Below are 18,382 nucleotides of genomic sequence, written 5' to 3'. Positions count from 1 at the left end.
AGCAGCCTTATTTAACCACCATTATAACAATAAGTAATGTCATTATCATTAGTAGGGTTAGTATAGCAGCCTTATTTAACCACCATTATAACAATAAGTAATGTCATTATCATTAGTAGGGTTAGTATAGCAGCCTTATATAACCATCATTATAACAATATGTAATGTCATTATCATTAGTAGGGTTAGTATAGCAGCCTTATTTAACCACCATTATAATAATAAGTAATGTCATTATCATTAGTAGGGTTAGTATAGCAGCCTTATATAACCACCATTATAATAATAAGTAATGTCATTATCATTAGTAGGGTTAGTATAGCAGCCTAATATAACCATCATTATAACAATATGTAATGTCATTATCATTAGTAGGGTTAGTATAGCAGCCTTATATAACCATCATTATAACAATATGTAATGTCATTATCATTAGTAGGGTTAGTATAGCAGCCTAATATAACCATCATTATAACAATATGTAATGTCATTATCATTAGTAGGGTTAGTATAGCAGCCTTATATAACCACCATTATAATAATAAGTAATGTCATTATCATTAGTAGGGTTAGTATAGCAGCCTTATATAACCACCATTATAATAATAAGTAATGTCATTATCATTAGTAGGGTTAGTATAGCAGCCTTATATAACCACCATTATAATAATAAGTAATGTCATTATCATTAGTAGGGTTAGTATAGCAGCCTTATATAACCACCATTATAATAATAAGTCATGTCATTATCATTAGTAGGGTTAGTATAGCAGCCTTATATAACCACCATTATAATAATAAGTAATGTCATTATCATTAGTAGGGTTAGTATAGCAGCCTAATATAACCATCATTATAACAATATGTAATGTCATTATCATTAGTAGGGTTAGTATAGCAGCCTAATATAACCATCATTATAACAATATGTAATGTCATTATCATTAGTAGGGTTAGTATAGCAGCCTTATTTAACCACCATTATAATAATAAGTAATGTCATTATCATTAGTAGGGTTAGTATAGCAGCCTAATATAACCATCATTATAACAATATGTAATGTCATTATCATTAGTAGGGTTAGTATAGCAGCCTAATATAACCATCATTATAACAATATGTAATGTCATTATCATTAGTAGGGTTAGTATAGCAGCCTTATTTAACCACCATTATAATAATAAGTAATGTCATTATCATTAGTAGGGTTAGTATAGCAGCCTTATATAACCACCATTATAATAATATGTAATGTCATTATCATTAGTAGGGTTAGTATAGCAGCCTTATATAACCACCATTATAATAATAAGTAATGTCATTATCATTAGTAGGGTTAGTATAACAGCCTTATATAACCACCATTATAATAATAAGTAATGTCATTATCATTAGTAGGTTTAGTATAGCAGCCTTATATATCCACCATTATAATAATAAGTAATGTCATTATCATTAGTAGGGTTAGTATAGCAGCCTTATATAACCACCATTATAATAATAAGTAATGTCATTATCATTAGTAGGGTTAGTATAGCAGCCTTATATAACCACCATTATAATAATAAGTAATGTCATTATCATTAGTAGGGTTAGTATAGCAGCCTTATATAACCACCATTATAATAATAAGTAATGTCATTATCATAAGTAGGGTTAGTATAGCAGCCTTATTTAACCACCATTATAATAATAAGTAATGTCATTATCATTAGTAGGGTTAGTATAGCAGCCTTATATAACCACCATTATAATAATATGTAATGTCATTATCATTAGTAGGGTTAGTATAGCAGCCTTATATAACCACCATTATAATAATAAGTAATGTCATTATCATTAGTAGGGTTAGTATAGCAGCCTTATATAACCACCATTATAATAATAAGTAATGTCATTATCATAAGTAGGGTTAGTATAGCAGCCTTATTTAACCACCATTATAATAATAAGTAATGTCATTATCATTAGTAGGGTTAGTATAGCAGCCTTATATAACCACCATTATAATAATAAGTAATGTCATTATCATTAGTAGGGTTAGTATAGCAGCCTTATATAACCACCATTATAATAATAAGTAATGTCATTATCATTAGTAGGGTTAGTATAGCAGCCTTATATAACCATCATTATAACAATAAGTAATGTCATTATCATTAGTAGGGTTAGTATAGCAGCCTTATATAACCACCATTATAATAATAAGTAATGTCATTATCATTAGTAGGGTTAGTATAGCATCCTTATATAACCACCATTATAATAATAAGTCATGTCATTATCATTAGTAGGGTTAGTATAGCAGCCTTATATAACCACCATTATAATAATAAGTAATGTCATTATCATTAGTAGGGTTAGTATAGCAGCCTTATATAACCACCATTATAATAATAAGTAATGTCATTATCATTAGTAGGGTTAGTATAGCAGCCTTATATAACCACCATTATAATAATACGTAATGTCATTATCATTAGTAGGGTTAGTATAGCAGCCTTATTTAACCACCATTATAATAATAAGTAATGTCATTATCATTAGTAGGGTTAGTATAGCAGCCTTATATAACCACCATTATAATAATAAGTAATGTCATTATCATTAGTAGGGTTAGTATAGCAGCCTTATATAACCACCATTGATCTGTAGGTCTAAGAGCCCATCCTGCTTAGTCTTAAAACCATATCTTACTGAGGCCTATATTTCAATATACTGTATAGGCTACTGTATCAGTCAATCAATCATTTATTCATTCATGCCATCACACATCATACAATACATTCATGCTTTGAACTGCAACCAACCATTTTCATTTAAAATGAAATAACCAAGGGAGCTGTGAATAATTAGCTTAACAATAAATAAACCGCAATTCACAAATGCATGAAACTGTTTTTAGTGTGATTTAGATTTAGATTTCTTTAGTTAAAACAGACTCTCTGGTACACTTATTCATTTAGTGTTGTTTACACTGTTCCAAATAGTCCGACAAAATTATAATATTGTAATCTAACACCTAATACTCACACCTAATACTCACGCAACGCTTGCGCCAGTGTGACCATCGGGCTCTTTCTTGAGTCATTTGTGTGTCTTAATTATTTAATCAAGCAGTGTGCTTAAAGCATCAGACAGGCTCAGTGCATACAGTATGTAGTTGGTTTTATTCAAACAAATAGGGTGTGTCTGTCTATATATGGAAAAATACGTTTAAACATTTCAACCAATTGATTGGTCGAAAGAACAAGATGGCTCTCGGTCGACCAAGATTTATTTTAGTCGTAGACAGCCCAAGTCTGTATACAAATACTTTGTTTGTAAATGATGTCTGAGTGTTGGAGTGTGCCCCTGTCTATCTGTAAATGATGTCTGAGTGTTGGAGTGTGCCCCTGGCTATCTGTAAATGATGTCTGAGTGTTGGAGTGTGCCCCTGGCTATCTGTAAATGATGTCTGAGTGTTGGAGTGTGCCCCTGGCTATCTGTAAATGATGTCTGAGTGTTGGAGTGTGCCCCTGGCTATCTGTAAATGATGTCTGAGTGTTGGAGTGTGCCCCTGGCTATCTGTAAATGATGTCTGAGTGTTGGAGTGTGCCCCTGTCTATCTGTAAATGATGTCTGAGTGTTGGAGTGTGCCCCTGGCTATCTGTAAATGATGTCTGAGTGTTGGAGTGTGCCCCTGGCTATCTGTAAATAAATGTAAAAAACTAGAAAATGTTACCATCTGGTTTCCTTTATATAAGGAATTTGAAACAATTCATAGCTTTACTTTCACTTTTGATACTTAAGTACATTTTAAACCAAATACTTTTACACTTTAACTCAAGTAGTATTTTACTGGGTGACTTTCACTTTTAATTGAGTCATTTTCTATTAAGGTATCTTTACTTTTACTCAAGTATGACAATTGAGTACTTTTTCCACCACTGGGTCTTCATAAGGTCTGTCATTTGGACAGTCATCATCATGATTGTGCTAAGGTCAGGACCTCTCTAGTATAGGTACATCGATACAGTGGGCATCGTCAGCCACCCAGAGAGGCCCTATGAGGAGACTTCTAATGACCTAGTCAAAATATTTGCCCAGTTTCCACGGTGACTACCCACTGAGGCCTACTGGGGCGGCTTACAACACCCACGCAGCGCCACGCTCACTTGTCATTACCGCGCACTTCCCTTCCCGGCTGCTAACGCCGGGACTCATTCTGGGAAATTAGCCAGCGACGTCTCCGAGAAAGCCTGTGGTTACGCCCTTGGTCTGCCATTAGTTAGTTAGCATTGGCGCTAAGTGCCTGGCCTGACTGCTATTTGTTCTAATGGAAAACTTTATTCACTCCCCTGCCAGACAGTCTATTGATGGGTCCCTGCTCAGAACCTTTTGAACCCATCTCTCCTGAGATGCTCTGGCTCTGTCTGCCTGGGGGAAAGGTCGTAAATCAGAGAATCAGCCACCATTAGCGCTGGCTCTACGCCGCAGAATGCTAGCTTGGCTGGATGGGGAGAGTCCAAAGTACACCCATGACTCATAGCGGTGTCGAGCTGTGTTAATTAAGTTTGTGTGCCTGGGCTCTGGACAGATGTTGTTTTTTAACGAGATGACAAAAAAAAAACTGTGAGAATCAGGACCAGCCTGCTAGATACAGTACAGAACACCTTGATCTCTATGGTAATTCGTTACACACAAACTAAAGCATGAATCATGTTGAAAGATTTCTTGGCACATTTCTTTTAGATTTAAGGGAAAATGTCATGGACTCATGGAGGCTTGATTAAATAGGCCTATTTCATCTACAGAAAAGTATGAAATCATAATTGATTTATAGGTGATATTGTAAAATTATGTCAGTGCTAGACATCTACAGTGAGGGAAAAAAGTATTTGATCCCCTGCTGATTTTGTACGTTTCCCCACTGACAAAGAAATTATCAGTCTATAATTTTAATGGTAGGTTTATTTTAACAGTGAGAGACAGAATAACAACAAAAAAATCCAGAAAAAAAACATGTAAAAAATGTTACAAAATTATTTGCATTTTAATGAGGGAAATAAGTATTTGACCCCCTCTCAATCAGAAAGATTTCTGGCTCCCAGGTGTCTTTTATACAGGTAACGAGCTGAGATTAGGAGCACACTCTTAAAGGGAGTGCTCCTAATCTCCGTTTGTTACCTGTATAAAAGACACCTGTCCACAGAAGCAATCAATCAATTAGATTCCAACCTCTCCACCATGGCCAAGACCAAAGAGCTCTCCAAGGATGTCAGGGACAAGATTGTAGACCTACACAAGGCTGGAATGGGCTACAAGACCATCGCCAAGCAGCTTGGTGAGAAGGTGACAACAGTTGGTGCGATTATTCGCAAATGGAAGACACACAAAAGAACTGTCAATCTCCCTCGGCCTGGGGCTCCATGCAAGATCTCACCTCGTGGAGTTGCAATGATCATGAGAACGGTGAGGAATCAGCCCAGAACTACACGGGAGGATGATCTCAAGGCAGCTGGGACCATAGTCACCAAGAAAACAATTGGTAACACACTACGCGGTGAAGGACTGAAATCCTGCAGCGCCCGCAAGGTCCTCCTGCTCAAGAAAGCACATATACATGCCCGTCTGAAGTTTGCCATTGAACATCTGAATACTTCAGAGGACAACTGGGTGAAAGTGTTGTGGTCAGATGAGACCAAAATGGAGCTCTTTGGCATCAACTCAACTCAACATGACCCCAAGAACACCATCCCCACCGTCAAACATGGAGGTGGAAACATTATGATTTGGGGGTGTTTTTCTGCTAAGGGGACAGGACAACTTCACCGCATCAAAGGGACGATGGACGGGGCCATGTCCCGTCAAATCTTGGGTGAGAACCTCCTTCCCTCAGCCAGGGCATTGAAAATGGGTCGTGGATGGATATTCCAGCATGACAATGACCCAAAACACACGGCAAAGGCAACAAAGGAGTGGCTCAAGAAGAAGCACATTAAGGTCCTGGAGTGGCCTAGCCAGTCTCCGGACCTTAATCCCATAGAAAATCTGTGGAGGGAGCTGAAGGTTCGAGTTGCCAAACGTCAGCCTCGAAACCTTAATGTCTTGGAGAAGATCTGCAAAGAGGAGTGGGACAAAATCCCTCCTGAGATGTGTGCAAACCTGGTGGCCAACTACAAGAAACGTCTGACCTCTGTGATTGCCAACACGGGTTTTGCCACTAAGTACTAAGTCATGTTTTGCAGAGGGGTCAAATACTTATTTCCCTCATTAAAATGCAAATCATTTTATAACATTTTTGACATGCGTTTTTCTGGATTTTTTTGTTGTTATTCTGTCTCTCACTGTTAAAATAAACCTACCATTAAAATTATAGACTGATCATTTCTTTGTCAGTGGGTAAACGTACAAAATCAGCAGGGGATCAAATACTTTTTTCCCTCACTGTATATCGGCTTGCTGTCATTAAGAATGCTCCTGCACAGGTGAATATGAGTCACAAGTTACAATTTACTGGTTCTGCTGTATATCCCTACAGAGCAAAAACCTGCTCCAGAGCGCTCAGGACCTCAGACTGGGGCGAAGGTTCACCTTCCAACAGGACAACGACCCTAAGCACATGTAACAGTGTAGGTTCCGTCCCTCTCTTCGCCCCAACCTGGGCTCGAACCAGGGACCCTTGCACACATCAACAACTGACACCCCACGAAGCATCGTTACCCATCGCGCCACAAAAGCCGCGGCCCTTGCAACGCAAGGGGCAACCCTACTTCAAGTCTCAGAGCGAGTGACGTCACCGATTGAAACGCTATTAGCGCGCACCACCGCTAACTAACTAGCCATTTCACATCGGTTACACTCACCCCCCCTTTGACCTCCTCCTTTTCCGCAGCAACCAACGATCCGGGTCACGGCACCAATGTAACAGTGTAGGTTCCGTCCCTCTCCTCGCCCCAACCTGGGCTCGAACCAGGGACCCTTGCACACATCAACAACTGACACCCCACGAAGCATCGTTACCCATCGCGCCACAAAAGCCAACGCAAGGGGCAACCCTACTTCAAGTCTCAGAGCGAGTGACGTCACCGATTGAAACGCTATTAGCGCGCACCACCGCTAACTAACTAGCCATTTCACATCGGTTACACACACAGCCAAGACAATCTTGCTTTGTCATTATGGGGTATTGTGTGTAGATTAATGAGAGGAGAAAAAAACAATTTAATCCATTTTAGGATTAAAGGCTGTAACGTAACATAATGTGGAAAAAGTGAAGGGGTCTGAATACTTTCCGAATGCACTGTATATCCCTATGGAATGGCCTACGCACAGAGGCAAAATGCCAAGTGGAAATTCCATAATTTGGTGTTTTGTTGATGGTGGTGGAAAACGCTGTCTCAGGCGGCGCTCCAGAATCTCCTATAAATGTTCAATTGGGTTGAGTTCTGGTAACTGAGACACACAGACAGACACCCTTTAAAGCCCCTATACTCCTTTGAGAACCCTCTTTCAAATTCACTGAGATCTCTTCTTCTAGCCAAAATAATCATAAATAACTGGCCATTTTTATACATGACCCTAAGCACGATGGGATGTTAATTGTTTAATTAACTCAGGAACCACACCTGTGTGGAAGCACCGGCTTTCAATATGCTTTGTATGCCTCATTTACTCAAGTGTTTCCTATATTTTGGTAGTTACCTGTGTATAGGGAACATGCAGTGCATATACACTCAACGTGACGGTAAAAGTAGCTCTGAAGTGGTTAACAATGAGATGAAGCTGGGAGGGGAAAATAACTGAAAGACTGTATGAGTGGTTTTGCTTGTCCACCCACACGTAAACAAAACAAAAAAACTTGAACTCTGCATTGCCCCTTCTCTCTGTCACTCTCACACACACGCCTCAATGCACGCACACACACATACACACACACACACACACATACACACACACACACACGCCTCAATGCACGCACATACACACACACACACACACACATACACACACGAGCACAATCATAAACAAATGATGATCCCTTACTCCAGATTAAAAGCGCACGGAACAAGCAAACGTGGATTAAATGTTTCCCACCACACAGCCACCAGTGTTAAGAATGCTTTAGAAACCAAAAGCAGTGTTCTAATGGGCCGGACGGCAGCGGCCTGCTTGTCAGACAGGCACATACTCACTGTTACATAACAGGCAGCCCACATCCCTGCTGCCTCTCTTAGTCAGAAGATTAAGAGTGTGGGGGGGGGGTTGATGGCTCTCTCAGAGGATTATTTCACACTTGCGGCACACTAAACACACATGCGCACGGATACACATGCGTGCGTAGAGTCACTCAAACACACGTACTCTCTCACACACACACACACACACCTATCTGCCATTCCTGAAACTGAGACTGATGACACATCTGACCCATATCTGCCACCCAGAGAAACATAGTGTGTGAGTGGGTGTGTGTGTGCAGCCAAGCCCTTACTGTAGCTGCATGTATAATGGGATTACAATACAGGCTCTAACACCATTCCTCTGCTTGATATTCATTGATGCCATTGCCAAGTCCTAAACAGCAAAACATTTGTTTAGTGGCATTTTCCACTGGCTAAATGATCATCTTCTATTTTTGGGTGTTCAGGTATCATTCTGCCTGAAACACCACTCAATGCTGGCTGCAAGTTAAGTGCAGCGATTGCAGTTGCACATACTGGCCCACACCGAAAATAACAATCTGAACATATTGACCTTTAAGATGAAATGTGATTATGACTCAAAGTAAATGTACCGTTAAGTCTCATTATTCAGTGCAGTGACTGGACACAGTAGCCCATGGACAAGAGCAAACCTGAAACAAATGTAACTTTAAGCCTTAAAGTATGTGTATTTTCCTCTAATTTTCCTTGGGATAAGAGACCTGTCTCGACTGAACAAGCTTTGTCAAAACGTCATCACTGAAAAGTCTCCCTCAGCTCCATGTTGACCTGTCTTCTATTGAAGCCAAATGATGCAATCATGCTGAAAGATAAGACACGCAGCAGCAACTCTCTCTTCTCTGCATAGAGGCGTGATGTGCATCTAAGAAGTCATTCTAAATTCCAAGGCATTTGATTTCATAAGGCACAGTCCTACTCAACAGCTCATCAGTGGCCATTCAATCACATCTCTTACCGCCACTGCCTCCAGAATCTGCTTGATGACGTGGGCAGCATCTCTCTCGCTGTAATACCCTCTCTCCACAATCCTGAAAGAGCAGAAAGAGACAAACGGACAGGGAGTCAAAATGTTACATGGAGTTCAAATGCCCCATTTTGAGAGATTATTAAATTCTTAACTCTGTGAAAGTCAGAAAACATGAAGAGAGAATTGTAGGCAGTTGTTACTGTCAAACTTTGCTAAACCTATAAAGTGATAGGAGGATAAAGAGATTAAATAGTTTTTTCATTTGTTTACAGTGCTATTATATCAAAATAAAAATGAACAGTAGAGAAAGGGTCTATATTGTGTAATATTCATAATGAGTTCGACAGATTGGGTGGGGCCTGTGCTCCAACCAGTCTTCTAATCGTTTCCTTGGTAACAGTGCTGGTGAGGGCCATTACAAATTTCATTTTCTAATCCTTTTATACTCTGCACCTTAATAAAGCCAGTGTCATACATGTCTGCTAATGACAAAGCAGGGAAATGGAACGGGGGGATCGCATGAGGGCACTGGTTCCACCTCTGGCCCCGCCGAATTCAAACCAATTTCAGCAAGGATTTGAGGATTAGACAGGGTCATAGGGGTGGTATATTTTGGGCGTAATCACCTGTCAAAGAGTTCCCCTCCAGTCACCAGCTCCAAGATGAGGGCGATGTCTGTCTCGGTCTCAAAAATCTCCTTCAGGCGGATCTGAGGAAGATGAGAGGAAGGTGAGGAAGAAAAACACTAAATGTTGGAAAAACACAAGACAACATATAAACAATATTAATGCTACCAGAAAGAAGAAGTCACCATTAATGTTAATTTCAATCATGCTCTTATGAATAGTTAATAAAACAATATACAATTAACAAAAATATAAACGCAACATATAAAGTGTTGGTCCGATGTTTGAGCTGAAATAAAAAAATCCCAGAAATGTTCCATACTCACAAAAAGCTTGTTTCTATCAAATCCATCCACTTGACAGGTGTGGCATATTAAGAAGCTGATTAAACAGCATGATCATTACACAGGTGCATCTTGGGCTGGGGACAGTAAATGGCCACTCTGAAATGTGTAGTTTTGTCACACAACACAATGCCACACATGTCTCAAGTTTTGAGGGAGCGTGCAATTAGTATGCTGATTGCAGGAATGTCGACCTGAGCTGTTGCCAGAGAATTTCATGTTAAACTTCTCTACCATAAGCCGCCTCCAATGTCGATTTAGATCATTTGGCAGTACGTCCAACCATGCTCATAACCGCAGACCACGTGTAACCACGCCAGCCCAGGACCTTCACATCTGGCTTCATCGCCTGTGGGATGGTCTGAGACCAGCCACCCGAACAGCTGATGAAACTGTGGGTTTGCACAACTGAAGAATTTCTCCACAAACCGTCTTAGGGAAGCTCATCTGCGTGCTTTTCGTCCTCACCAGGGTCTTGACCTGACTGCAGTTCGACGTTGTAATTGACTTCAGTGGGCAAATGCTCACCTTTAAAGCCACTGGCACACTGGAGAAGTGTGCTCTTCACAGATTAATCCCGGTTTCAACTATAGCTGGCAGATGGCAGACAGCATGTATAGCATCATGTGGGGTGAGTGGTTTGCTGTTGTCAACGTTGTGAACAGAGTGCTCCATGGTGGGGGTGGGGTTATGGCATGGTCACGCATAAGCTACGGACAACAAACACAATTGCATTTTATCGATGGCAATTTGAATGCACAGAGATACCATGAAAAGATCCTGAGGCCCATTGTCGTGCCATTCATCCACCGTCATCACCTCATATTTCAGCATGATAATGCACGGCCCATGTAGCACGGATCTGTACACAATTCCTGGAAGCTGAAAATTCCCAGTTCGTCTATGGTCTGCATACTCAGCAGTGTATATCAAAACATTCTAGTTACTAGTGTCCAACAACAAGTCACCACTTTTGTTCATGTCAATCATGGTTAGGCTTAGAAAAGGGTTTTACTTTTTTTTTTTAAGTGGTGTCTCACATATAAAAAAATGTATTAAAAAATAACGTTTTATAAAAAAATGTAAACTCTTACAATATTTGGGTGGGAAAGTCGCAGCAGAACTCCAATTTCAGTCCGCACTATTTTCTTGTCAATCTGAAATGGATTGAATGAGAATGAGACGAGTGCATTAATATGATATTATACATAGTCTAACCCAGCTGTTCAAAATGGCCGAAAGAAGGACTCACAGTCTTCTTCAGGACCTTTGCAGCATAGGGCTTCTGTGTCTGCTTCTCCTCAGTGCGAAACACCACTGACGTAGCCCCCCTGGGAAGAAGAACAATCAATCAACATCAACAACTATGATCATATGGTTGTCTCTCCATAGTGCAATGATTCAGCATTTTAGCTCTGCTCATGAACTGCTTATGAATCATTATTTCATTGTTTGTAAGTATTATGTCATTTGCTCATATCAACATAAGTAAATACATATATGTATAAACCATTTTATTGTAAGCACTTTTAGTCATACATAGAGTAAATCAAGAACAACAGATTGTTACATGTAATTACTTAATTCAATGGTAAACAAACTATGTAATAGCATTTCCAATGCTATTACATAGAATGCCCACCCTTGTCACACCCTGGCCTAACCAAAATAGAGAATAAAACCCTCTCTATGGCCAGGGCGTGACACTCACAAAGAACTGCAAAAGTGTTGCTAATGCGCTCCACTTTCTGGAGGACGATCGTGCCATGCAGACTCTCTCTGACTCTGAAAATAAATCAGACGATGAGGAAATCCCTGATTTAGATAAAAACATTTTCACTGAACCAGACATTAAACAGCGATCAACAGTGTTTTTGTAACGGAAGAAGTTGACTGAGTTTTGAAGTCAGTGGAATGCCCAGTGGAAGCAGAGAATGATAGCTAAGGAAACTCTGGCATTTGATTGCAAATATGCGGAGGGAGTTGAAAACAGAACACACAGAAGGCGGTTGTATAAAACCCCTGTCTCCGGATTACATCTTCAAACTAAGGGCAACCATGGCATCTGTGACAGAGGGAAAAGCGTTCATCCATGTATACGTGTAAGAGAGTCTAGCTAGCTACATGTTCAGATATTATAAATTTCTAATTTTGTCAGAAAGTCTTTTCATTTCAAGTTAAAGTGTACTGTTAGCTAGCTAGCTAATGTTAGCTGACTGGCTCACTAGGTAACGTTATGTGTATGATCTGTGTAATAATATTATTTGTATCTTAGAAAGCCATTTTGCATTGCTAGTTATAGCCTAATGTTAGCTAGGTAGCTAACATTGAACCTAGTTGGTTAGCTTTAGCTACCTGCAGATTCATGCATGGTAGTAACGTTATGAGTTGGGATTATGGTTCATTGTTTAGCTAGCTAGCTAGCTACATGTCTAAACCGTTTACACATTCTGTATTCTGTGCATGTTACAAATTAAATTACATTTTAGTTGATATAGTGTGTGTTTACCAGAGACGGCAATGTGAAGAACAACATGACCTGCACCAAAGTCAAATTAGGATATAACGTTAGGCCAACGAGACAATGTTCAAGTTCTAAAATTCTCTTGTAGAATGCCCTGCTTTTATTTTGTCACACTCACAACCATAAGCTATTTTCTGTAATTAGCTCACCATTAACTTGTAAATGATGTTGTAAGTTTATTTTCCTGTAATAATTAATAAAAATTTGTCAAAGTTAAGACCTTGTCAGCTATGATATAGTCATTATTTGAACTGCCTAGCCAGCTAACATAACATCAGCTAGCTAGCTAACAAGCTAGAAACTAACCAAAACATTGTTTAGAAAGTTGCTTTTAGTTGCCTGGTTTGCTAGATTGACATTTACTGAATGCATTTTTAAACGGATGGGTTTATTGGTGTTAAAATACACCAGATATGCTATTTTGGACCACCAGGCTACTGATGTCATACAGCCTGTCGTTTTTGTGTTTATACTTTTTCATAATGACAACAACAAGTTTGATGTGGGACGACAATAGAATGTTAATGATGTCACTGCAACAACTGTCTACAGACGTGGATAGACATAGTATAAACCAGCCTTTAGTCTTGAAATATTTGCTTGTTTAGTACACTGTTTAGTACATGGCCTCACATGTGAATCTTTAAAGAGATGGGTGGGGCTAAGGTTTAAGAGGGTGTGAACGATGCTGAATTGGTGTAGACAAAGCAGAGCTCTCCAGTAGGTGTACCAAAACATTCAAGGGCCATTTTCTCAAAAGTGGGGTTACAAGTTTATCAACTTTCAAAGCGGAATTCATTTCCCATTGTTCCTCAACTGTAGTGTCTGATTTACTATTTTCTAGCTCTGAGTCTCACATTTTTTTCTATGTAAAAAACACTATTTGAAATGTTGCTACATAAGACCGAATCGAGCCGGTTGGTCACATATGAGGAAAGGTGTCCTTAACGTTTTGTACACTCAGTGTATATCGTTAATATTTCCAACTAGTTAAAGCAGCAGCCACACCAGTTGCAGCTGAGTTGTGGGTTGCCTAGGAGAACTGCAGCACCCCATGTGACCTCACACATACAGATGCTTATGTTTGAGTCTGTATTTCGGTGCTGTATCTATGTAATCCATGTGATATAGAAGAGTCCCACTATTTCACATCTGTCGCTGGTATCTTACCAATGAAGGATATTTGTTCTAAATAAAAGTGTGTTTAAATATCAATGTGAAGAGACCTTATGGAAATAGTATTTGGATTTAAGAATACATTTGATACCGGTATATCATCATCAGGTATACTTTAAATATGTAAATTCATCACTATTTAATACCGTTATCAAAACTGGTATTTTGGTCAATCGGAGTCGGAAGTCAATTGTGTAAAACTGAACTAGGTGGTTATTAAGAGGCAGGTCATGGTAAAACCCACACAGTGTAATAATGAGTGTGTACTGGCAGCAGCCAGCAGACATCTGAGACTTCCCCTCACAAGTATCCCAATGTGGGCACAGCGCTGTGCCCTGGTCTGCTTAGGAAATGAGTCCCTGAATCTCCAGCTGTCCTGCTCCTGCTAATACAATCCAGCCATCATCCCCAGCCCTCTCGACTCTACTCTAATAGCTGTAGGGTCTCCTTGGCAACCAGGACACCTCTCCTCGAAAAGTAGACACCTAACGACTATGCCCTTATATGGGGAGGCCGGGGGAAGCTGAGAGTAGGTTATGTACATGTACAGTATACATACATGCATGAAGCCAGTACCTGTGGCTGAACTGGCCTATTGTTGACTAACGATTTACCAACTGTAGATACATCATCAAATACCGATCACAGATGATGATTCATTCGGTAAACATCTGATTCTGAGTCAATATGCACTGGTGGTGTTCAATTGTTACTGCTAATTCTAGAAACATTTTGTAATCACCATATCATTCGATTTTAGTCTAGTGTTATCTGTTTAAGCAGTTGCAGGTCTAGGAGAGAACTGTTAATACTGTCAAGTGAAAGGAGATGTAGTATAACAGACATGGTAGCATTAGAGCTGCATGCTGAGGCTCCAAACATTATGACTGACTCATTCTACAGGGCCAATCAGAACTGTGCTGGTTTGGATATTCTCTTTACACATTGTCCTGTCCAGCATGGTTCCACCAACTCTATGGTGGCTGTGTAACCAGGCCAGCCCAGTACAGCTCTGCTTGGCTTGGATTGGTTTTGTCCTATAGTGTGAATCAGGAATTACAGCGTGCATGTGTTTTCAGTCAGAAGTCCAGACCATCTGTCTCTCTGACATGGTGAGATACTGTTGTTTACACTTAATGCCAAATGACCTCATCAAATGCATGAATGCACAGAAGGGCTCCAATGGCCACTCCATTTGACAGTCAGACCTCCAAACACTCCACTGACTCTCACTCCAAGAGACAAATATTAACAAGTTGACATTGTCAATCTGGACATGATGTAAAAGCGTACTTAAGGACGGAGGGGAGTGGAGGGTTCAGAGGTCATGGGAATGGGAGATTCCATAAAAAGCCTCCCGTTTCACTGTTGTCCTGTGATAATTAAGCCATATTTTGAGCCGTTTACCATGATTGTCTTTTTCCATAGCAAACATATTGGGCTGTTTACTCCTCTGACAGAGTGAAGATCTCTGACAGAGTGAAAATCGTGTGTTGACATTTTGAATGTGTCTTGACAATAATGTTAATCGGCCACTTATGAGGTGAGAATATGGGTGATGAATTGACAGGAGGAGCTGTCCATGGCCTGAACTCGGCATGCAACGGATGAATTGTACATGAATGTGGGTTCTGTCTGTCTCAGAGTATCAAATCTAAACTATGTGATAGACAGATGAATACGGACATTTTAAACATGGTATTTCAAAATGAACCCTTTAGCTATAGCCATAAATGAATATGTCAAACTAGATCGCAATGGATGGAATTCCACTCATAATACTGTATGTTTTACAGAACATGACCAGAAACAACACTGTTGATAGTTCTGATGGTGAGGATTCTGCTGGTGTTTACACATTGGTGTCAATAAAGGAACTGTTCAGTACTCTACCTTCCCAGTTCAGGACCCATGGTGTAGAACTGTTCCATGGAGACATCTCTGCGCGAGCCATCCACCCAGTATTCCACCGGGCTGGCGCCCGAGCGTGAGGTGGGCATGTTGATGTTGGCCAATCACACAAATCACAGGATTCCTGAGGAGCGCAAAGCCCAGACGCACACACACTACTTTTCCTCTTTTTAAAATTAAAACGTAATGTTCAGATTAGCAAAAAGAAGAGAAGGCATTATGTTTAATGAATTCCCCCGCGCCAAATAACGACAAGCCATGTAGCGCTAACCAGTCTTTGGTTAACAACTCTCCCCGTTATGTTCAGTCAAAGATAATCCAAATGTTTACGTTGACACACAGAAATATATTGTCAGCGCCGATATCAGAACCCATGTAAGCTTTGCATTACAACGCAAGCTTAGTCACTCTGCAATATATCACGTAACAAAAATCATCCATTATTGTTGTATTATTTCAATGTACCGACACTATTTAATTCGCGCATTCATAACCATCCTTTACTCGAAGTTTACTGCATCATATCCACATTTGTCGCAGTTTCCATGGGGCCTCGCGGTGTGAGTAGCCGACAGAACATTCCACGGTCCGATATAGAATACTTTAATTAAGGTGCGTCAATAATCATGATCCGTCAATAGGCCTATGTGTATGTTGTTTGATATATAAATATAGATTTTGTCTCGCGGCTGATGCACGCTTCACTATTGGTCTCTATATGAACGCCCATCCAATGGTCTGCACTTATCTCGCTATACAATGTGTTCCTCCTTTCATCCTTGGTTTGGGGTGGGTAGGTGGTGGCAGTGGCTGTGAGGCTGGTGTACTCGGTGTTGGGGGGGGGTTGGTAGGAGGACCATCATACAGTCATTGAGGGGAAATATGCTTTACGCCCTCCACAGATTTCTTCCAACCCGTTGCATTCACAGAAACCACAATCTGCGCTGCAATTGGAAGTCAAACAGTCAATCAAAGCCCCGGTCCACATATGGAATTGTATCGGGTATCCAACCAAAATGTCAATGAGGGGAATATCCCGATAATACGCCACTGATTTCAACGGTTGTCAACACTACTGGCAATCTATTTTTGATAATATGTGTGGAGGAACCCGGTGCCTAACCGTTAGATTCAGTATATTTAGTAGAAAGAGATAAAATGATTTATCAATTGGGATTGTGAAAAATCATGTCCCGTTCGGTGTGCTTCCATTCTGAGTTCAGCACCATGGAAAGCTTCCCGCATCAACTCGGTGGTTATAGTGCGTACTAGACGAGTGAACGATTAGCACGTGACTACAAATGGTGCCACCTAACGTCAGTTAACACGAACACTTCAAGCAATACAACCATGAGAACTCTATCACTCAGCTTGTATGCTGTCCAGATAAGCCCTCGCCAGCACCCATCTTCAAAGCCCAGTCGCTTCCGGTTGTTTGCAGCATAAGCAGGTGAACATATGCTGCCATATTGAGGCTCTTAATTAAGGCTATCTTACAAAATAATGTAGCAGTATTATTCAACACTTAAAATGAGTAACACATCCAAATCAAATCAAATTGTATTCATCACATGCTTCGTACCCCTAACATTTTGAAGTTACTGTAACAATAATACATATCTTATGTAATCTTAGAAAGCCTGCATGTTCAGAGTCACAGGTCTGTGGAAATCTTCACAACTGCTATAATAATCTGCACACAATCTCAAACGGCAATGATCACTTGTACAATGTACTTTAATGTAATCTCAACTAACTGCAATCCAGGGGATTTGGTTCTGCCATTAGATCAAGCACAGTGATAGGACATTAATTTGTTGTATAAATAAACAAAAAATCGTATTCCCATTTGAACTTTGGTGTGCTTTTAAATGGTTGAAAGCACAGTGATAACACATTTAGTTGACGACTAAACCAAAAATCAGACATGGGTTTTCGATTGGAATTTGTTTGTGTTTTTATATTGTTAAACACATTGGGAATTCAACAAACTTTTGGCAGTCTTTTTGAGGGGGTGAAAATAGGTTGGAATCTCATTGATAAACATTTCTCCCAAATATTACCCAATTCTCCACGTTGAAATTATGTGGTGTTCCCAGTGCGATGCCACTACTACTGGAAGTATTGTAATTAAAAATAAAATCAGTAGCCTAGACAATGTTTCAGAATTTGCAGGCAGTCCAGCACATTTAGGTTGGGGGAAAAGTCAATGCAAAACATTGTTGAATTCAAACATTCTGCTGACAGGTCCACAACCATTTGACATTGTTATTTCTTTCACAAACTGTCACAGTCCTTTGCAAAATAAATAATAAGTCACAAGATTAAAAATATTTTCAAGAGAAGCAAAAGAATAAAGAATTCTGCCAACACTTCGAAAAAAAGTTTATCAAATTTACCATTGCTCTTTCTTCTAGAAACTGCCGTGGACAAATTCCAATAGTTCCAAATTATAGTGCAAAAATAAAGGACCTTATTGTCACCATAAAAGGTGAATGGGGGGGTTCCAAGCAGAGTTATAATACTCGTTTATACATGCACAGTTTCACGACAAGTCTGATTTTATAACAGGAAACATACGTATAGAAAACCCTTACAGTTGCTTCTGAACACTTTCTCTCAGCCA

The 18,382-nt window shown here is 39.8% G+C and overlaps 1 protein-coding gene across 1 annotated transcript in view; it reads right to left on the bottom strand.

Annotated features, from left to right (window-relative positions):
- LOC106574056 (calcium/calmodulin-dependent protein kinase type IV) overlaps positions 1-16,562 on the bottom strand; it is a 41,604-nt gene extending 25,042 nt beyond the window's left edge. The window contains exons 1-5 of the mRNA XM_014149593.2: positions 15,739-16,562; positions 11,398-11,476; positions 11,240-11,302; positions 9,802-9,884; positions 9,164-9,236 (exon numbers count right to left, since the gene is read on the bottom strand). Of these exons, the coding sequence (XP_014005068.1) occupies positions 9,164-9,236; positions 9,802-9,884; positions 11,240-11,302; positions 11,398-11,476; positions 15,739-15,845 (405 nt within the window). The 5' untranslated portion in view covers positions 15,846-16,562. The remainder of the gene's footprint in view (positions 1-9,163; positions 9,237-9,801; positions 9,885-11,239; positions 11,303-11,397; positions 11,477-15,738) is intronic.
- Between the last annotated feature and the right edge of the window lie 1,820 nt (positions 16,563-18,382).

This window comes from Salmo salar, chromosome ssa16, assembly GCF_905237065.1.
Source record: "Salmo salar chromosome ssa16, Ssal_v3.1, whole genome shotgun sequence".
NCBI classification, from domain to species: Eukaryota; Metazoa; Chordata; class Actinopteri; order Salmoniformes; family Salmonidae; genus Salmo; species Salmo salar.
This window is presented reverse-complemented; position numbering and strand designations above follow the sequence as displayed.